The 23480-nt window shown below is 41.5% G+C and overlaps 1 protein-coding gene across 1 annotated transcript in view; it reads left to right on the forward strand.

Annotated features, from left to right (window-relative positions):
• slc5a2 (solute carrier family 5 member 2) overlaps positions 1–23480 on the forward strand; it is a gene marked incomplete at its 3' end in the record, with an annotated part of 50795 nt that overhangs the window by 18974 nt on the left and 8341 nt on the right. Inside the window, exons 5-8 of the mRNA XM_080429461.1 lie at positions 9242–9346; positions 12761–12866; positions 18759–18839; positions 22805–23034. Coding sequence (XP_080285587.1) covers positions 9242–9346; positions 12761–12866; positions 18759–18839; positions 22805–23034 — 522 coding nt within the window. The remainder of the gene's footprint in view (positions 1–9241; positions 9347–12760; positions 12867–18758; positions 18840–22804; positions 23035–23480) is intronic.

The following is a 23480-nucleotide window of genomic DNA, read 5'->3' on the forward strand; positions in this document are numbered from 1 at the left end:
CCAGCTGGAACCCTGCCACCGACGCCCAGGCCATGGACCGCACATACCGCATTGGGCAGACTCGGAATGTGGTCGTCTACCACCTCATTAGTGTGGTTGCCCGAATGGGCAACCAGACTATAGTACTCTACCGACTTTATTTCACTAGATAAACTTTTTTCTTGCGCGCTATTTCTCCCACAGTTTATTTTTCCCAATTTCGTGCCATATGTCATAATGACCAACTTCACCGGGACCAGACTGCTTGTACTTTGCTAAGAGATTGGTTACATAGTTTAATTGATATTGATTTATTAGTGCATTAAATGTCCCCATCCACTTAAAAAGAAACTAGAAAGAGCTAGAGTTAAAAGACTTTGAGGGGAGGTTTTCCTCTGGATTCCTTGGGTCATGACGCAACTCCCCATATAGGCCACGCCCATTTGCGTCTGGATAGATTTTCCGATATTGATTTATTAGTGCATTAAATTTCCCCATCCACTTTAATGGGAAAATGAAAAAAGTCCCATTCAAGTATTTTTTCTCGGAAACCGTAAGACTTGGAGGGGAGGTTAATAGTTTATTGCAAAATTATTTAAAAAAAGAATCACACCAGTCGGCCACATGGTGGCGCTATAATAGCCCACTTTATCTTTTGGCCTATAACTCTTGAACCGTAGGTCGTAGAATAAAAAAGTTTCCCCTGGATTCCTTGAGTCATGACACAACTCCCCTTATAGGCCACGCCCATTTCCGTCTGGATAGATTTTCCGCCATTTTGAATTTTCTTCAAAACACACTTTTAGCTCCTCCTCCCACATATTTTGTCCAAATTTCACAAAAATCGGTACACATGATCTCTGGGCCTAAGCGATAAACATATCCAAACGGCATCACATGTCAAGTGACATGGTGGTTTACTCAACGAATCCCCAAAAGCATTTCCACCTTGACCCATAGGGGGCGCCATAAATGCACAAAACGTAACCGTTTGATGCAAAAACATGGTTTTTGGGAGGATCAATCCTCTCAAAATGAAATAAAAGCGATATCAGGAGTGACGTGACAATGTGATTGGCCCGTTACATTTGTGGGAGGGGCCTATCCCTCGATTCCCGGCGGCCATGACCGGCGTCGGCGCAACCACACTTTGCAATTTCCCAGAATTGCGATGCGTCTAGTTACCTGTGGCACAGTGGAGGAGAAGATCTACAGGCGTCAAGTCTTCAAAGACTCCCTGATTAGACAGACCACAGCTAGGGACAAGAAGAACCCGTTCAGGTATGCTGTGGAATTATACGTTTAGATTACATTTTATCATACAGTAGTTTACGTCGTTGCTGTCGGGCAGAAACCTCGTATCCCCATATTTCAACTTGGTATGTTTTTTTTAAGGCGTGCTTGTCGCGAGCTCATATGGCACATGAGTGTAATTTTTTTTTAAGTGGTCAAGTCTGTCTGTGGTTTTTATAAATATTGAAAAAGAAGGAAGCAAGCACCCATGAGACGAGTTTTCGAAGTACCAATGTACAGGGTGCACGGTTCAGGCGGATAAAGTTCATAGAAAGGAATACCAGCACCCACTTAAGTCCTTTTAGGCTCTTATTTATTTAGGTCATATAGCTCCCCAGCAGCAGCGTCAAACCGGACGTTTCGCCCCGGAGGCCTTCTTCAGCGTATATTCCGTATAATGACAACACTCTGTTTTTGTGTCACTTATAAAGGGACCTTGGTGCCACGCACAGAGCGGTCCGGGTAACAACAAAATAAGACCGTCACTTTTTTTAAACAAGAGGCGGGTCACCATAAAACAGCAAATGCATATAAAGAAAATGAAAATTACATAGAACACGATCCTCATTTTTTTAGCAGTAAAGCCCAGTTTTAAAACCTTTGTCTGTGCGAGTCCCTCTGTACTCCTTCATAAAGACAGACTCAGATTTCATTCAAGACTTACACATTTGTAAAAACTGCAAAACACATTTTTAAATACCGAAGTATACACATTGTCACTCGAAAAAGAGGCATTAATCACTCATTTGTCACATCATCAATTCATTGCTCTAAAAAATAAACTCATTTCACTCTAAAGTGGTATACTCTGTCTGTTTTAACCACAATAAATACTATAAGAAACAGCCTAGTAAAACTTCTTCATTTAGACCTTTTAGTAGGGGGTGCTAACCACAAAAAATGGCCAAATCGTTACGCGGCGGATAAAAGCATGACATTTGATACAGATGTCCCATGGGTCATCCTAAAACATCCTAGAAGGGGTGCCCAAAAAAATCTTAAACAGGAAGTGAGTTATGGACAAAATTTAAAATGGCCACCTAAACTGTTGACCGTTGACTCAAAAGACACCAAAATAATCTCCAAAAAGCATAACATTTGGCACATATGTCCCTTGGGTCATCCTAAGACATCCTAGAAGGGGTGCCCAAAGGAATCTGAAACAGGAAGTGAGTTATTGACGAAATTGAAAATGGCCGCCTAGTGTTGTCGATTGACTCAAAAGACGACTAAAGAATCTCATAAAAGCATACAATTTGGCACACATGTCATCATCCTAAGACATCCTAGAAGGGGTGCCCAAAAAAATCTTAAACAGGAAGTGAGTTATTGACACATTTTTAAATGACCGTGTTATCGATTGACTCAACAGACAACTAAAGAATCTCATAAAAGCATACAATTTGGCATACATGTCCCTTGGGTCATCCCAAGACATCCCAGAAGGGGTGCCCCAAAAAATCTTAAACAGGAAGTGAGTTATTGACAAAATTGAAAATGACCGCCTACAGTGTTGACAGATGATGCAAAAGACACTCATAAAAAATAATCTCATAAAAGCATGAAATTTGGTACAAATATCCCTTGGGTGATCTGAATGCATCTTAAGTTTTAATAATCTCTCAATGGAAAACACTCCTCCCCCACAGGCTGCACTGCTACAACATTCAAATCGAGCAGTTTGCCAATCTGGCATTTGGTCCAGAAGCCTGAAAGCTATGCAATCTCTACCATCTCCTGACAAATATGGATGGATTAAAGTCGCTGATTCGTGGACACCTTTATGGACACTCTTGCCAGAGGCTGCCAAAGTTTGTAGAGAACTCAAGTGTGGCTGCAAAGCTGAGCCCTTCTGTTCGAGAAAGTGTAGATGCCGGGATGCTGGGTTACCTTGCAGAGCATTATGCCAATGTGCTGGTAATTGCGAAATGGCACACATGAATACATGTAGTTACTAAACACTAATCACAAAAAAACAGTAATGATCAAGAAGAAAATACATGAGAAGATAGTGTAAAACCAGCAAGAAGATGCAGAGTGAAATAAATAAGAATATGCAGAGAGTTAGATAAATAAAGAAGATTCAAAGAGTAAAATAAAAAAAATAATGCAGAAAGTAAAATAAATAAGATGATGTAGAAATGAAAACAGAAGGTAGACTACAAAATACGGCAGGTTATGCACTGCATAACCTGTCGTATTGAGTCTGCATAATATGCAGACTGCCGTGGTCAACTGTTTAAACAGCCATTTAGAAAGCAAACAAACAAATAAATAACCCCTTCTAGGATATATTAAGAAGCACTCAATGTACGTACCAAATGATACACCTTTATGACGTTTATGAGATTATTTTGAGCACCCCTTCTAGGATGTGTTAGGATGACCCAAGGGACATATGTGCCAAATTGTATGCTTTTTGGAGATTCTATAGGCTTTTTGAGCCAATCGCCAACACTGTAGGCGGCCATTTTCAATTTTGTCAATAACTCACTTCCTGTTGAACACTTTTTTGGGCACCCCTTCTAGTATGTCTTAGGATAGCCTCGGAAACCCAGGCTTTTTTTTTTGTTACAAAAGAAAAAAAGCCTGGGGGAGCGATGTAGGAACGATGGTCTTGGACCTTGTTATCTCCTAACCAATCAGAGTGCAGAGGGGCGTCGCTCTAAATTTGGTGACGTCAGCGTGCTCCGTGCACAGGCCGAGGGGGGAGGGGAGGGGAGGCGGGGACATAGATTGGTGAAGCAATAGGAAGCCACGCACAAATCCAGGCGGCTGTGTTTGGGTCCGCCCTTCAAGACCATGGATTGAGCTCGTAGCCTCAGGCTAGTCTTAGGATGACCCAAGGGACATAAGTGCCAAATTGTATGCATTTGGAGATTCTTTTGGTGTCTTTTGAGTCAACGGTCAACAGTTTAGGTGGCCATTTTGGATTTTGTCCATAACTCACTTCCTGTTTAAGATCTTTTTGGGCACCCCTTCTAGGATGTTTTAGGATGACCCAAGGGACATCTGTATCAAATTTCATGATTATATCCGCCGCGTAACGATTTTTCACTTAGCACCCCCTACTATTTAGGGTGTTCTGTTTGGAGAGAGTGTATCCACCATGCCTCTCGTTGCAATAGAAGTTTTTCACGATCCCCACCTCTTTTTAAGGGCAGTACTGCCTCAATACCCTGAAACCTTAAAGCACAGACTTCATGTCCCACCGCATTAAAATGTCTAGCCACAGGCGATTTTTCATCCTTGTTTCTAATATTACTTTTATGTTCTGAAATTCTAACTTTAAGTTCTCTTTTGGTTTTACCCACATAACAAAGGCCACAAGGGCATTTTAGCAGATAAACCACAAACTTAGTTTTACTGGTGATGATGCTTTTAACATCAATCTTTTTTCCTGAATGTGGATGTAATACATGATTCCCTCTGATCATTGCATTGCAATGAACACAGTTATAACACGGAAAGTTGCCCGTAGGCAAATCGGACATAAAATATTGCGGTGGAACAGTCTGCCCTCACTAGAGAGTCCCTCACATTTTTGGCACGTTTGTGTGCAAAGATGGGGGGCTACTTGAAAACATGACCTACATTAGGATCACTCGATAACACATACCAGTATTTTTTAACAGAATTCTTAATATCAATGCACAAAGGGGAATAGGTTGTGGACAAAACTATCTTAGACTCCCCTGCACGAGCAGGTTTTGGAGTTAACAAGCTAGACCTCTCTTTCACTCGAGCTCTCTGTACATTAACACTCAGCACTTTATCACTATAACCTTTAGTTTTGAAACGATCGCACAAGTCCTTTGCTTGTCTTTCGAAAGCACTGTCAGTACTGCAGATTCTTTTCGTCCTCAATAGTTGACTGTAAGGTAAGCTTCTCTTTAACCCTGACGGGTGATAACTAGAAAAATGTAAATAATTGTTTCTATCAGTTCTTTTTCTGTAGACGCAAGTAGAAATCTTATCTACCTCTCTCTGTACTAATACATCCAAGAATGACACTGATTCTCTACTAAACTCTAAAGTGAAGGATATCGATGGCATTCTAGAATTAATATAAACCTTAAACTCCTCCAACTGTTCCACTGACCCAGAGAAATATAAATATTGAACTAATGAAAAGTATTAACAAAAGCTTGTGACTAAGTAAGAACTACGTTGGCTCCAGATTGGAACACTGTTACTTAGTAACCGTTTTGAACGTAAGTTTCTACCTGACAGCAACGATATCGAGCAGAGACCCGACGCATGACCAGTTTAATTTTAATTGCGCAGTAAGATGATACATTCAATATATTTATCTTCACAGGTAGCAAGCAGGATCTGAAGGAGCTCTTCAGCTTGCAGGAGATGCGCTCCTCCCATACCCAGCTTCAGCTGCAGACCACTCCAGGCACCGCAGGACAGACCCCGAGCTGGATGAACACATAGCACACCTGCACTCCATGGAGATGTTTGGGATCTCCCATCACAACCTATAATGTTCGCGCAGGTAGTTATTCCTGTACAAATTGCTCCATAAACACAAGTATAATGTAAAAGGTATATATACGTGGTCATTCCTTATTGCACCGTATTTATTCATGCTGATGTTGCTATTGCTGCCAACGGAATACTCCCCCCCCCCCCCCCCCCACCTCATTTGTTATTATAGCTTTATTATGATGTTGCAAAGCTTTATTATGTTGATTGTTGTTGCACAGTATTTTATTTCCTAACCACAACACTTACTTCATGATGTTTGGTGGACCACTTGCATTTTGCTGCTTGAACCTGTATAGGTAGTGACAATGGACCTTTTTCATCTTGATTCTTTGAGGAGGTCGTCAGCGACGAGGAGGAGGACGAGGGGTCTCAGCGCTACATCGAGACGAGAGTCCAGAAGGCTCAAGAGCCGATGAGGGTGGAGTCGGAGCTGCATGCTCAGCTGGCGGAGAGCGTGGGCTCAAGCACAGAGCCAGCCTGGCTGAGACAGATGGGTCAGGAAGACTCAGGATGGAGCAGCAAGGTCCGCTCGAAAACGAGAGAGGCCAAGGACTCCTATCCCCTCCCCTGAGTATCCCCAGTCTGATGACAACGAAAACTCACCTGCTGTGGTGGACCTCGACCCGTCTGGATCTGTGAAGAGGAGCGCTTCCACTCCAAGGGAGTGGAAGCGTACAGATAGTCGATGAAACTCTGGATGAAAGTGTTGTAGAGAGCCAGGCTGGTGGAACAGTGGAAGAAGACAAACGTCACCCAGAGATGCAGCGTTCCAGTCCGGTCCTGTTGAGGATGAACACGATGATGGCGTTGGAAATTGGGGAGTTGCACATTTCTTATATAAATTATAAATAAAATATACTTTTGCATTATGCCTTGTCATTAGTGTGGTTGACTATAGTACTCTTCCGACTTTATTAGTGTGGTTGCAACCAGACTATAGTAATAGATGAACTTTATTTCTAGATAAACTTTATTTTGGCACGCTACTCCTCCCACAGTTTTTTTCCCCCACACTCATGCCAATTGACCGGCTTCATCGGGAATCGATGGCTATGTTATTTGCTAAAAGATACATTGTATAGTTTAATTGATATTGATTTCTTAGTGCATTAAATTTCCCCATCAACTTTAATGGGAAAATGAAAAAACTTCCAATCAAGTATTTTTTTCTCAAAAACCGTAAGGGCTAGAGTTTCAAGACTTGGAGGGGAGGTTCCTAATTTAGTGCGAAATTATTAAAAAAATAATTACACCAGTCGGCCTCATGGTGGTGCTATAACAGGCCCCTTTACGTTTTGGCCTATAACTCTTGAACCGTAGGTCGTAGAATAAAACAAATATTTTCCCGTGTATTCCTTGGGTCATGACGCAACTCCCCATATAGGCCACGCCCATTTGCGTCTGGATAGATTTTCCGCAATTTTAAATTTTCTTCAAATCACACTTTTAGCTCCTCCTCCCACATATTTTGTCCAAATTTCACAAAAATTGGTACACATGATCTCTGGACCCATGCGATAAACATATCCAAGCGGAATTTTGTTCATCCGTAATAGGCTTTTGAAGTTTGTGGGAGGGGCCTATTTGACAAAAAAAATCAACAATCACGAACGAAAGGTCCAGTCAAATACGTATTCATTCATTCATTTATTTATTTATTTATTGTGGTTGAAGCTAAACTTGGAGGGGAGGTTCATAGTTTATTGCAAAATTGGCACGTCGCGCGGCCTCCGGCGGTATTCCTCCCGGCGTATTCCTCGAGTCCCGGCTGCCGCGACCCAAGACCGGCGTCGGCGCAACCACACTTTGCAATTTCCCAGAATTGCGAAAATTCTAGTTTCTTTTGTTCTATATGGAGAGAACTAATATAGTGCTGTTTTGTAATTTTTTTTATTTTTATATATTTATAGATTTTTTCTTTTCCCACATAACATTACAACATTACATTACATTACACTACAAAAAACTAAATGGACAATTACATTTAAACATTATAAGACAATCACAAAATAACAAAAGGACAACAGCACTACTCCTCTCCAGATTCTTCCATTAAATGTGACAGATTATTGTTTTCCATATACAACCCCACACCTCCTGAAACAACTCTTGTTTGTCCTTGAGAATATACGTGATTTTTCCCAGAGGTAGACATAAAGACAGTTCCCTGCACCACTGTGCAATGCTTGGTTTGTCCGGCCTCTTCCAGGTCAATGCTATTATTCTTTTAGCTTGTAAAAGACAAATATCTATACATATTCTCTCATTGCGCTTTATTCTGTGTCCAACTGGATAGAGGCCTAGCAGAAAGAATTTTGGTTCTGGTCTGTTTTGTAATTGTAAACCATTTTGCACATATAGGCCTAGGTTTTAGAAAAAACTAATCTACGATTAAAATTGCGAACCATCCTTAAATTTGGAAGAAATTGAGTTGACAGCTTTACTTAACCCAACACTGAGAATAAGACAATCTTGCAACAAAGACTCATCATATTGTATAATTTGTTTAATTCAAAATCAATCCTTCTGAAAACTGCTCCAGAGTTAATCAAATAGCACATGAATTATCAAATTATTATTATTATTATTATTATTATTATAGAATGTTGTATACAGTATTTTGTAATGGATGCCTGCACAATGTATTAGTGGAGTTCACTTCCAGAATGGCTGCTTATAACCGCTGACTTTAAAAGTAAACACTTAATATCTTAATATTACTGTTGTACTGTGATGTCTTTTTTTTACATGATACAGACGGCAAATGTATTGCCAGCCTCTTCCATTGACATGTACAAAACACTGGTTGCTATGTTACAGCCAGCCATGTTGTAAACGACTACACAAACATTCTGTGCAACTTAAAGGGATATTTCACTTTTTTTTTTAAATGTTATCGTCTACTCAGGCTTTTGGGAGCACCCCGGACAGTTTTTAAGTTGCTTGATTCAGTATTTAGACATTTGATATTCATTTTAGCAGAAACGCCCCCTTCCTCTACAAACCCATTGTAACTTTAAACTCCATTTTAGCCGTGTTAGATTCATCGGAAACACCCGTCCTTGGTTCTGGCGACTGATATTGTCCTTCTAATACTGTGTTTTTTCAATAACTTTTTTCATTTATGTTTTTATATTTGTTTTGGAAAATGAAAAAAGTAATCGAAAAAACACTCTCAAAAGCCTGAGTAGATGATAAAAGTACCCAAATTATTTTGGGATATAAGTGAAATATCCCTTTAAGGTGTAGACAAGATTCAAATGCATTGTTGCCTGCATGTACAGTGAAATGTCCAACATATAGCATAAGATGTAATAAGGGGGGAAAAGGTTATAAAAGTAAGGTACTACCTTCCTTGTGGGGGGGGCTAGAAACGGAGAGAGAAAAACACCCTGAGAGGAAAAAGGCAAGGCAGAGAGTTACAGGTTGATGAGATAAAAGGGAAAAACGTGTCCTGCTTTGTGTTTTCAAGGTGATCACCATGCCCCAGTATCTGAAGAAGAGGTTTGGAGGCAGCAGAATCAGCCTCTATCTGTCGGTCATCTCTCTGTTTCTCTACATCTTCACCAAGATCTCTGTGAGTGTGAGACTATACCTGGGTACCAACACTGTCCTATGACCTTAATGCTGATTTTGTAGCTCATCCTACTATAGCAGTGATATTCAACTGGCGGCCCGCGGGCCAAATTCTGCCCGTGGGGAGTTTTCTTGTGGCCCTGGAACACATTCCATACTCCAAAAAATATATAATAATCTTGAATGGTTGGTTGTACAGGAAGACCATTTGAATGTTTTTCATAACCGTTAACCAAGACTCGTTAATGGTTAATAACTAAGAGGCCATTGTGTGCTATATTACAACATGATGTCCTTGTTATGTGCTATAGGTCCTATAGGACGGTAATGGACATATGTCCATTTTGGTGACATACTACTTCTTGTTTTTTGTTTTTTGTTTGTATTTGAGTACATGGCCGATAAGGGCACAGGCTCTTATGATGCGTTTCATGAGTAATCTGTTGAGTCACAGCATCATGACATTCAGCCCTGGATGCTCTTGAGTGATTGAATGAAACATACGACTGTGTAAAAGCTAATGGATGTAAAAGTACGGGAGTCGGGACGAGAGAGAGAGAGAGAGAGAGAGAGAGAGAGAGAGAGAGAGAGAGAGAGAGAGAGAGAGAGAGAGAGAGAGAGAGAGAGAGAGAGAGAGAGAGAGAGAGAGAGAGAGAGAGAGAGAGAGAGAGAGAGAGAGAGAGAGAGAGAGAGAGAGAGAGAGAGAGAGCACACAAGCTCTCATGATGCGTTTCATGAACCATTAGTTGACCATTAGTTGAGCCTGTGATGCTATTGGGTGATTGGAGTCCACTCAAAATGCGGGTAGCTATAAATTGAGGAAGATAGCATGTAATGGAGGAACTGCACTCAAAACTCAAGTTTTGCTCTTCCCTGGTGCTAGGCAATTTGGCGCCCTAGGCCATATTTTTTATATGAAAAACCTGATATTTGTACTTTTACTTTAGATTATTGTACATTTTCTTTTGATACTTAGCTACATTTTAACACCAGATACTTTTCTTAAAGGGATAGTTTACCCCAAAAATTACTTATTCTTTATCAATTACACACCCCATGAAGCCTTGAATTCATGGAGATCTTTCTCCATGAATTTTTCACCATCAAATTATTGTCTTAGGAATGCAACAAAAACAAAAAAGTGTAGGAAAAATGAAGTTGTCTACCCACTGTCAGCCAGTAGGATGGAGATGTGCAGTATCCAGGTAGGCTACTGCTGTATCTGTTCAAATGTCTTTGGCCCAGTTGATAGAAATAGAAACCACTTCAAGAGTGCTGCTGATACACTGAGGACTTACCACTGAACTTGCTTGTCAGCCGCCCATATGCTGCCACCACATGCATTTTCCAGTGCTGAACCTTGCATCAGTTTTGCAATGCAGCTGAGGAATGACTGTATAACATGCATCCCACCAGGATGCACAATTACTTTATAGAGCTGTTCTGGCTGATTCCAACATACCTGCAAGGTGTCAACATCAGCTGCTTGTTAATCCTGAGGTGAATACTGTACATGTCAACCAGTGACCATATCTGCTGCCTGCAGCGATGTCACAGGCTCTCAGAAGGTGCCCCCCATTGCGCGTGCATGCATGCGTCCACCCAAAGTCCATGCACGCGCAGTTCGCATTTTTTTGTTTGTTTTTTTGGCGGATTTTGTTAGGGTTTTTTTCCGTTTTTTTGGTTACTTTATTTCGGTTTTAGGGTTAGGGTTATGTTATTTAATTCAATAATTTTTTTTGCTAAACGTGGGGGGTATGAAATCACGGATCTGTGAGAGTGAGGGTGTCACGCCGTACGCACAGTGAATGGCCGTGACGCCCCTGGCTGCCTACTTGGACACCTGGTTGGATGATAAGGTGCGAGAGAGACCTTGACCTGACCTTTAGCCTATGTGCTAAGGCCTAAGACTGACCGGCAATTGAAAATATAACATTAGAAATAGATTCTACTCCTATGAAATCCCCCCCAGGTCCTCATATGAATCACCATAAGTTCACAGATTCCCTCACACAACTGCAATGCAATTTGTTGTTTTTAACATAATGCAGTAGGACAATGGAACATCCCCTTGGGATGGACACCATCTTTGATTTGGCAATAAATAATTAACTGATGGTAATTTCACTGATTCAGTCACATTCCTTTAGACACCAAAACCACCTTTAGGTTGAACAGTATCATAAAGCCATTTAAGCTCCTGGCACCCATCTTAGACGCAGTGGCGGAACAACTGAAAGCCGGGCCGGGAGGCACAGCGCAGTGATCAGGCCCCCCCTGCGCATGCACGCACGCGCGCTGTGCTGGTTTTCCGCGGATTCGGTCACTTTTTGGGGGGCTTTTTGTCACTTTATTTCGGTTTTAGGGTTAGGGTAGGGTTAGGTTAGGGTTATGTTGTTTAATTCTTATTTTTGCCTGATTTTACCGATTTATTATCTGACGGCCCGGGCCCTCCTGGGTCGCGGGCCCGGAGGCGGCCGCCTCCCTGGCCTCCCCGGACGCTCCGCCACTGCTTGGACGCCATCTTGAAAATGATGGCTTTATGAGACATATAATGTCCTAGATTTTTAGTAGGGATGTTCGATATAGACTTTTTTACCAATATCGGTTGATATCGGTTACCTAATTGTCAGGTAGCAACATCACATATCTAATAAATATAATATAATACAGTGATGTTGCGGGACTCACTTGTGGGCATTTGAATGAGTCCCAATCTTAGATTAGATGTTGGCCTATTTGACAGTGTAGAAACATAATTGCCTTGATGCATATAACATCAACGAGAGTCAGCTGGACACTAGCCTGAAAGACCGAGCCCTATCGATGGTCTTGAAGGGCGGATCCAAACCCAGGCGGTTGGATTCCAGCGCCGCCTCCTATTGCTTCACCAATATGTCCCCACATATTTTCTAGCTCTAGACATGTATACCATGACAGAAATCACTATGAGCATTATTCCCCTCAGGTGATACCAACCATTTAGGGCTCACAGGCTAATCACCCATGTATAAGCATATGGCTAACCTTTGACCTTGTGCTGTGGCCTTGACCATTGGTCAATTTGAAACAACATTTTGTAATATCTCACATTTAATTAAATTTAGTACCCAAAGATGCTTTACATTGGGGGAGGAGAAAACAAAAGAAAATCAACTTAATTAGGAAAAAACACCAAGAAAAGGCGATTATGGAATAAAATCAATGAAAACAGTGGACTGGTGAGACAGGGGGGTGTGCAGTTAGCTGGGGAAAGTCATACTGAAGAGGTGGGTAGAGAGCAGAAAGTTAGCACTCTGAAAGCCGTTGTTCTTGCATCAATAAAATAAAAATAAAAAAGTTTGAACATTTCACTCTCTTTCTCTCTCAAGCTGTGCCCTCTCTCCTTCCTCCCCGTGTCTCCACCTGTGTGCAGGTGGACATGTTCTCAGGAGCTGTGTTCATCCAGCAGGCTTTGGGGTGGAACATCTATGTGGCTGTCATTGCTCTCCTCTCCATCACAGCCTTGTACACTGTTACAGGTACGCGTGTGTGTGTGTGTGTGTGTGTGTGTGTGTGTGTGTGTGTGTGTGTGTGTGTGTGTGTGTGTGTGTGTGTGTGTGTGTGTGTGTGTGTGTGTGTGTGTGTGTGTGTGTGTGTGTGTGTGCGTCCAGTATCAGTATCACTTCAGATATCGTCTCTGTCTGTACTGGTGGAAAAACCTCATATGTCCAAAACTGTTACTTTTCAGGATAAAAAAAAAAAAACTGCCAAAGTAGCAGATCGACAAGCTCGAAACGCGGCACGAAGCGACACGTTTTGAGCTTGTCGGTCTTTTGATGCTTTTATGTGACGCTGTAGTCTGTAGTGTGATCAAGTAGGGCGATAATTTACGAAAAAACACAAAACAGTAAAATATGGAGATAGGAGGTTTCTGCCTGACAACAGCGATATGCATATTTGAAAGTGTAAACAGCTAGGCCTGTGTTCATGGGGAACATAGGGATGACCCCTTCTGGGACACCTACCTTACCCACCAAACACCTGCGCTACCCGTTACATTATGCATAGGTGTGGTTTGGGCGTTACAATGATAAAACCAATCACCCTGCCAGATGCCATTACCTTTAAGGGAACACTGCGCTAGCCATTATCCCCAATCCAATCTTACGCACTGCTTTATTCCTGTCTGCAGTGTTGCCTGGTCTGATTATTATAAGCCACATTGGCCTTGTTTTTCTGAAGTTGCTTGTGCATAATGGTCGAACGGTTGTGAGCTTGTGGATCGTCCATTTTCAAAAAGCCAACATATATAAATATGCACATTGTTTAATGGACGACATATATAGGTTTGAAGTGCTCATGTGGCCTATTATAGTCGCTTCTTTTGGGCTTGTTTTCATAGACCTGGTTGCTTATTTCTCTCACAAATTCTGACAACACAGCTCCTGCACGTAGCAGCAGCAGACTGAGGATTTTACATGGAAACACACACACCGACATTTGGTTTCTATGCTCTGGCCTTTGATTGCCTTTCAATAAAACCACATGTGATAGACATAGTATCACCTACATGTTATTGATTAGAAATAATTGTATATTTTTGTAATAAGTTCATAATTTCCTGCGTAATCGATGAATAAAACTGACGTGTGTAAAGTGGAGCATTGCATTGCGCAATGCACAAATTGTCTTCTTTAAATAGACTATCATCTTATATAAATACAATTGACACAAGGAATTGACACCCTCCCTTCTGCTGATTTTAGTAAAATTAGAGTCACAGAGATTTGTTAACAATAATAGCTTAGTAGAGAGAGGTGCCGCGCTGTGCGTCCTGGCCTTCTCCAGGAATCCATTGCAGCCTGTGCGTTCTACCAGACCAAGTTGGCATTGCGGGTGCTTTTAGAGTCTGCTGTGCGCTTTCCCAAAGTGTGTGGGCAGAATACAAATTTTGGGGATATAGCAACAACACGCCCACGACCACACCTCCATCCGCAAATAACGGAGTCGGCATAATGCAGAGCGGGTATAGCTGGAGCAGAATAGCGTTTAGGGACAGTGCCAGCTCCCTTATCCGTATTTCACAGGTAATGGGTAGAAAATCACAGAAGTCTACTATCATGAGGGCACAATAAGTCACGAGGTAACAATTGGCTAGGCCAGGGGTATTCAACTAGGCAGGAGGCCACAATTGTGAAATGACTTCAAGGCCATGACAACAAAAATGGACAAAATGCTCATGGTTAACTGTTTGACCGTTTTTTGTGTGTGTGAAGGTGGCCAACTGTTAACTTGCCCAGTTATACTCAAATATGGCACAGGGAGTTTGTTAATTACTTGCATTGGGTTCACAACAATAAAATATAAGGTTACACTGTTTAAAGTGCAGGGTGCGAAAATTATTGTGAAACCCAAATTGAGCAATTATGTTTGTCGACTACGCCACCTTTGTTTGAAGGGAAGGTCCCCTAAATATATATATATATCAACATTTCCTTCTAAGGCTACACAGGTTCGAGCTAATACCAGGTAATGTTTCTGAGAACACAATTAAACCTTGCTTGAGAGAATCTGACACGGAAACAGTTTGTATAAAAGGTAAGTACATTTATTAGTCCCTCCCTTGACATCGGCTTCTTCGCCATAAAATACACACAAAACCATACATCAAATATACTTCTAAAAATCCCCATCCTCCTATGACGTCAAATAAACTAACTAACATACAATAAAATACTACTAAAATCCTATGACAGTGGTGCAAATTAGCAGAGTGCAAATACTAGCAAATCATGTGTTCCAATTACTTCAGAAGTAAAGTGACAATGCTAATAAAGTGCTAAATACTCATCAAAAGGCATCAAAAGTGTCCAATGTGGGGGTTTTGTGGCTTAGGCCAGGAATCTTCGTCATGCGCTCTTCACATCATCGCCTGAAATTTCAGAAACTGGAACCAGTTCATCTATTCATGGGTAATATCTCTGGGGTAGTAGTTATAAAAGTTAGCGTTGCGTGGTCAGGTACTTACTCCCGAGGCAGGAATTACCCTGCCCACTGATGGAGTTGCGTGTGCAACGCTATCGCCACTGGCCCGCCGCTGTTCGCTCCAATTCCTTGTCCACTCCTTAAGGTGGTGCTCACTCGTCTGGCTCGCTCGTCCTCCGTCCCCTCCGACACTCTCTCGGTTCCAACAGCTCCTTCTCTCTGTTGTGCCTTCACCTCTCTGTATTCCCAACCTTCCTCTCTGCTTACTCTGCACCTCGAGCTCCGGTGGTTTCACCTTCACCTGGCTCAATACACATGCTAGCTCCGGTGGTTTGTCTTCACCTGGCTCTTTCTCTCTTCTGTGTCTCTCCTTTGAATGAGACCGCGCTCTCATTTATAGTGGGGAAGCTCCGCACAGCTCTGCTCTCACTGGTCGGCTTCGGTCATTGCCACAGATGTCAGTGTTCAAGTACTCAGGGCAGTGGAATGTGACCCAGGGACCAACAAACAATTATTGCACATACAGAAACGAAAAATTATATAATGAAATCATCACATACATGCTTTAAGGGTTTAAATATGCACTAACAAATAAATTACAGAAAAAATAATTAACAATACCCCTTTTTCAACCCTGTCACATGTGCTATAGGTCCGATAGGACACAACAATGGACATATTATGTAATGTATGTTCAATATGGTAACTTTGTAGGGCCTGCTACATACTGCATTTTGATGTTACCACACATTAACACATTCACTGCCATTGATCTCCGTCATTTAAAATCCACCCGTTCATCGCCATTGAACGTCCAGAACCCAAGATAACGTGATCCGAAGATTTACTGCTCCATTCACTTCCTGGTTAACTTATTACTTTAACATCCTGCATCTCGGCTCCTGTGTTTTACAATGTATTTTTGACGAAACATGCTATTTTCAACTGGGTATAACAAGAGAACGGGAGGTCACGATGACATTTTCTTCCCACGGAAGCACAGTGATTTCCTCCGTGATTAGCAACCATCAACGGATCGATCATACTGGAGATAAATATATATATAGAAAAGAGGAAGTAGATATTTTTGTGTGTTCTGTGCGTCCTTGTGAGGAGTAAAGTGTTTACATGGACGTATGAATGAAAGGTTTTTGCTTTGTATTTACGTTTTGAGCACTAACAGCACTTAAGCTCTTGAGTTTGAAGTGGATGAAGTTGGAAAAGATGGAAGATTGACAAAATACACACAAACCTAGCACATACAAGCTAACGGATACATAAAGAGAATAATTTCTTTGTAAATAACATCCACTCAAAACTCAGAAATAGTTACAAATGGATGGTTTGTGATGGATGAACTGCACACAAAACTAGAGTAGAGAAGTTGTTTACAGTTTAGGCATTTAGCAGACGCTCTTATTCCAGAGCGACTTACAGTAAGCAAGGGCACATCACAACACATCATAATACATCAATAATATATCAAATGCATAGAAATAGTAAACTAATAATAAAGTAATACATAAGTAAACCAATAATCTAATAATAACTAATACATACGTAAACCAAGAACCTATCATCAGCCTACATGAAAAGGTCTTAATACTTTTACTTTTGATACTTAATACATTTTAACACCAGATACTTTTCTTATGTACATAATGAAGTGAGCTACTTTAAAACTTTCCCCCAAGTAATTTTCTTATGGTTGACTTACTCACCAAAGATTACATTTGCCCGCTCTTGGGGTAGCAGTGTCTTGATTGCAAATGCAGTACTGGTACAGTAGAGTTGATTTGGGACCCTGAGTGAGTGACTCACTTACTTAGTGAGTCACTAACATTCCTCCATTCTAAATAGTAGCCTACAGTACATTTTATTCTTATCTGTTAATGGTTGATTAACCAAAAAGCTTCGGTTAACGGTTATGAAAAAACACATTCAAAATGGTCATCCAGTACAACCAGCCCAAAAAATACTTTTTAATTTTACATTGGAACATGGAATATGTTCCAGGGGCCACAAGAAAGCTCCGCTGGGGCCGGATTTGGCTCGCGGGCCGCCAGTTGAATATCACTGGGCTAGGCTATGTGTATAATTATGTGTATAGGACCCTTCTAAAATGAGGGGCTATCCTCTCAATAAGTTCTGACCAAATGTGCCGTGGCAGGTGTATGTGTACTGTAATATCAAAGTCATATTATGCTGTGTTTTCCAATTTGGTGAGTCAAGCTACTAGTATTTGTTATGCTAATATAATGGTAATTCACTAGTACAGTACTGTATGTCTCACAAACCATTTTAACAATGAAATATTGCATAACATTTATTATTCATTAGCGATTACTTGACAGTTAATAGTTTTACAGCCATGCTTTTGATAGCAAATAAGTACATAAACAAATGCACATAACAAATGCCATTAAACAACATCTAATTATGAGCAGAAATAAAAACAGAAATAGCTCAATGCTTAAAATTCAACATTGAATTGACATTACTATCATGTAATTGCATTGCCACTATAATGCAGCTGTTCACAAGTCCACGACCAAATAGACGTCTCCAGTTACCCCTAAGCATGGGTTGAAGTCCACGGTTTGTGCAACATTGGTCTAAATTGACACTTATTCAACTCATAGACCTATGGAAATTGGAGCTTACTGTTTTCAGTCAATTATACTTTGCTGGCTAGCACATGTGTGTAGCATGGATTTAAATTCTCAGTCACCATGCACGACAGATTTCAGTCATTTGGATTACATAGAAGTCTTAAATGGACGCATGTTGAGCACCGAAAATAGCTGATCTACAAGCTCACAATGTGTCGCTCTGCGATGCATTGTGAGCTTGTAGATCAGCTATTTGCAGTCATTACTTATTTCAAGATGAAAGAGTATTTGAAGTGGTCAAACGGGTAATACAACAGATTTTAAAAAAAGAGCGTTTAAATTGGTCAAACAATAGAATACTTGTTCAGAAGCATCTTTCATAAAACCCTAATGGTCTCAGATATCTCATTAAAGCAAAGCTTAACGCCTCAATCTGTGATTTCTTCACATGGTTGGATGTATGTAGAACAGTAGGAACGTACGTAGGTTTAGAACAATATTACTAAAACATCATAATTACATGTATATTGTGCTAACTGTTTAGGAAACAGAGTGCTATTGCTGGGAGGACAATCTATGCTATTGTTGGGAGAAAATGTCTTACTTCTTACTGACTGACTAAGATGTCAAACCTCATTCTGGTAGTAAGTGTTCCTTGACATAGGTGTGTATTTCTTTACATGTGTGTTCAGGTGTCAAGTAACTGGATCTGTTGAGCTGATGAGTGTTAGATGACTCTCTGCAGTTGTTTTACAGTACATTGAATAAGAGTTAATTAGCCTCAGTGAGATTATTTGTATTGAATGACTGATATTGATGGTTGTGTCTTAACAGGTGGCCTGGCTGCTCTGATGTACACGGACACCGTTCAGACCTTCGTCATCATCGCCGGGGCCTTCGTCCTCACTGGATTTTGTAAGTCCAGTGTGCTGCCAAGCGTCCATTACGGCAGTGGTTCTCAACCTGTGGGTCCCCAGTTGACAGTAAGGTGACAATTTAGGGACTTTTAAGAAATGAAATGAAAAACAAAAGACCATTGCTGTATCAAAAGTAATCACAAAGATTAGTAAAAAAATACATTTTCATATACTGTAAGAATATTTATCTGTGGAACCGAGTCTCAACTCCTACTATTCCCAAGTGCTTGTCAGGGTGGGGGGTCCCCAGTTAAAATATTTTGGGGGGTCCCCAGTTAAATATGATTATTTTGGGGGGTCCCCAGTTCAAATATGATTATCTTTGGAGGGTCGTCGTGGCCTGAAAAGGTTGAGAGCGACTGCATTACTGTACGTGTCCTTCTCCAAGAAATGACACACTAGAGGAGCACTTCACCCATTTTCAACCTTTTTCTTCATATAGTTGGTCCTCACTGTTGGTCATTAGCCTATAAGATGCCTTTTCTGTCTACTTGCTCTGAGTCTCTGGACAGTGAAGAAACCTTTCTATCAATGGGGATTCCGAGCTATTAAAAACTACAGCCTCTTTCTTCCTGGAAGGTCGGCACGCTGAAATAGAAGCCAGTGTTCTTGCATCAATAAAATGAAATCGTGTTTGAAAGTACCACCGATTATGTCATTGGGGGAAGGCTTAACACATCAGGTGCCAGCATTTTTTCATAACAACTTACGTTGGGTGCCAGCATTCTCCCCATTGACTGCGCTTTGCTGTTTAAAGCTCTAGACTCCACGAGGAGCAAATCCATGTAAAAAAAAACATCCATTCATGTTGCGCGATGACCCTGGCTACAGCCTGGAACGATAACATTTCACTCGCGAGTTACAATGGGGGGGGATCGCGCATCGCGCATGACCGGTTTTCCCCACCGGAAACAGATTCGGAGATATAGGTGTTTTAAAGAAGGAAATAGACAGGAAGTGGATGGCAGCCATGTTTTTTTTTTCCGGTGATCTATCTGGCCTATCCTTCTCAAGATCACAATGGGTACTCCCAGAGCTGCTCTAGCCCCGCCCGTGTGGAGAAAAACGAAAAAAACAAAAAGACATATTTCACGGTCTGGACCGTGTTCGGCACCGGACCGCTACTCTGCGCAAACACGGTTCAGACCGTGTTTGGCACCCGATGTGTTAATACCCATTCAATCCGGGAACGCATCTCTGTCATTTTAGATTTCTTTGCCTTTTCAAAAATAGCAGATATAACTTTTTTGACAAATCAACATTTTTACAAATATTAGATTTTTTCTTTTTAAGCAGACATCTGTAACTGAAATCTTTGCTTCTGGGGGGTCCCTGGAACAAAATATTTTACAAATGTTCGCTTTAAAAAATACATATATATTCCAAGATTTGCCCAAATGTTCACGATTTAAAAAAAATAGCAGATCTACAAGCTCATAGCGCGGCACTCGGTGCCGCGCTATGAGCTTGTATATCTGCTATTTTTGAATAGCCAAAGAAATCTTAAAATGACACAAATGATGCTCTCCCGGTCTTAAAGGGTTCTGAATTGTCCACAGCCCGCCTCTGAAAGGCTGAGCGAGTGGACAGAAATGGTACCGTCTTATAATGAGCGTTAGTGAGGAGGACCAATATGAAGATACGGTTGAAATGGGTTCAAAGTGATCCTTTTAAAGGAGCTACACCATGAATTTTAACTTTTCCTTCTTTTTTGTGTGTTTTTGGTCTCCCCTACCTCTCTTCTATCCCCAAAAAATACCCAAGTTTGAGCACTCAGGCTTTCACAGCATATTTGGGGTTTTATGTAAATTGGTCTCAAAACAGGCCAAACTGATTTGTCCCCGTCACATGATGCGATACCTACAAACAGTACCGCGGGAAGTAGGGGTGCTGGGGGTGCGGCCGCCCCCCCCTCCCCCCAGGTACCGAATTTAGGTGAACCGAATAAACCGAATTTAGGTGACAAAAAAAAACCAAAACCGCGGAAAGAATTCACGCGCGCATACCGCACCCTTAAGGTCATTACACACCGGCGATTATGCGAATATACGCAAAATTCGGACGGAGGTTTAAAAAAAAAAAAAAAAACGTATTATTCGCATGAAAAAATCGCCCCCGGTGTGTAAGGAGCTTTAACCTAAAAGGTCTTCCCGCGGCTATGCCTACAAAGCACTTTTTTAAAAAACTTTTTCCACACACAACCAGGAGATAACATGCATACAAACGTTCACGCTCAATAGCGCCACGTGCTTGATTTAGGCTCAAACCTTTTGAAAAACGTTTGAGGGACATACACAATATGATATTAAATATTTAATATTTTATTTAAATGCATGGTGTAGCCCCTGTAAGCCTGATTTATACTCGGTTGCGTATCGTGTCTCGCGCCCCCCCAACATAGCCGATCTACAAGCTCACAAAGTGTCGCACCGCGACACGTTGTGAGCGTGTGTGGATCTGCTGTTTCGGTGCGAGACACCAGCGTGCAACTATAAGTATAAATCAGGCCTTAGGACCGGGCAAGGCAAGTGGGAACAACAAAGTGAGCATTGACAAATCTTTGACAACAACAGTGTGTGAACCAGTGGTGGAACATAACTAAGTACATTTACTCAAGTACTGTACTTAAGTACAATTTTGAGCTATTTTTTACTTTACTTGAGTATTTTCAATTTTCAGTACTTTTACTTCTACTCCATTACATTTCAGAACCAAATAATGTACTTTTACTCCATTACAGTGATTTGAAAACTTTAGCTACTAGTTACTTTGTAGATTTTGATTATTATTACAAAACATACATTACCCACTTCTGCCCTATATACATTTCGGCCATTTGAAAATAGACGATCTACAAGCTCACAATGCGTCGCGATGCGACGCATTGTGAGATTGTAGATTTACGTCATTTACGTCATTCTAATGAATGATGGACATACTGTAACAACTATCTCCACATTCAAAGACCTCCTAACACTTGAGCTGGATTTGGGTAAAGTGGTGATAATATAATGACACAAGCAAGTGCCTGACAATGTATAAAGTCACAATACTATGGGGCGGCCATCGCTGAGTGGTTAGTGAGCCCGCCTAGGGAGCCAGAGGCCCTGGTTGCCCCAGGTACGATTCCAGGCCACGCCAGCATATGTGTCGATGAAATTAAATTTGTCCCTGAGCAAGACTCTTAACCCCTAATTGCTCACAGGCCCTCATTGGAAACAAGCCCGCAAGGACTTTCATGAACGTCCTGTTAAAAGGAATTATCCTTATCCATACTAACTTTGATGAGGCAGTATTGTGCTGTTTTAAAAAAACGTAATTTTTTTCATTTCCTGAAAAGTTAATATTTTGGACATAGTTGATTTCTGTTGACAGCAGAGATATACTTTTGTAGCTGAGCACCCACAGCCAACAGCACCTGCTTTTAATGTCCTCTGCATACTGTCTGTATACTTTAAATTGTTTTGAACGATGCAGGCCGCAATAGGCTCTATGCACAGCAGCCATATTGGAAAGAAATTGGGCCTCTTCCTTACTTCCTTCACAGGTGTTACTAATGAAGGCTCTGTTCCATTCTGGTCAAACAGAGTCAGGGTGCTGATACTGTGCATGTTGGCTCACTAGAAACACTAGTGGGTCTCAAAGTGTGGTCCAGGGACCCTCATGGCTTGAGGGAGTGTACAAATGGAACCAAATGGACCCAAATGGACAAATGGATCCATTTGGTTCCATTTGTACACTCTCAGAGTTATGGGGGTCCTTGAAATGAAAACGTTTGAGAACCACTGTGCTACACTGAATGGAACAGAGCCTTCATTAGTATCATTGCTAACACCTGTGAAGGAAGCAAGGAAGAGGCCCAATTTCTGTCCAATATGGCTGCTGTGCATAGAGCCTATTGCTGACTCCACTGCTCTCCCTCCCTCCCTCACACTCGAATTCCTTTTATTTCCCTTATACCAGCGTTCGCTAAAGTAGGAGGCTACAGTGCTCTGTTGGCTCGCTACAGCTCGGCCCTGCCCAGTGCCACGGTCTCCCTGGACCCCCAGCGCTACAACATCTCCCCACAGTGCTACACGCCCAGGGAGGATGCCTTCAGTCTGCTGAGGGACCCCGTCTCAGGGGACCTGCCCTGGCCTGGAGTGGTGTTTGGCATCGCCATTGTGGGAGGCTGGTACTGGTGCACAGACCAGGTTTGGTGAACTCTGTTGACACGTCACAGGTTTACAGGTTTTGATTGATTGAATACTTTACTGGTTAGAAATGTAAACAGCATGTAAACTCGCATCACCAGTCTTTCCACCCCGGAGGAAAGCCTGGTATTCGTATTCGTTATGAAATTGCCCGTGTAATCCGGTCTAGGCCACGCCTACTGAAAAAAAAAAGAAAAAAGCTTCTGGCGTCCGGGTGTTGTGGTTTCCGGTTTTGCGGAGCCGTTTTGTTTTGTTTCCCCCTGTTTGTTTCCCCAATCCCCCAATCCCTAGATCCCTAAATAGAATTTCCCCGTGGGGACATTTATACTTATTTTGTATTTAAAAAAAACCTAAACTACGCCACATCAAGGATTTTATTAGGTAGGCCCTATTACAATGCCATTGATTGCAGCCGGAGTTATTTTGGGGTGTGGCTTGCGGGTTCC

This window comes from Gymnoscopelus braueri, assembly GCF_963280865.1.
Source record: "Gymnoscopelus braueri genome assembly, chromosome: 5".
In the NCBI taxonomy this organism is placed as follows: domain Eukaryota; kingdom Metazoa; phylum Chordata; class Actinopteri; order Myctophiformes; family Myctophidae; genus Gymnoscopelus; species Gymnoscopelus braueri.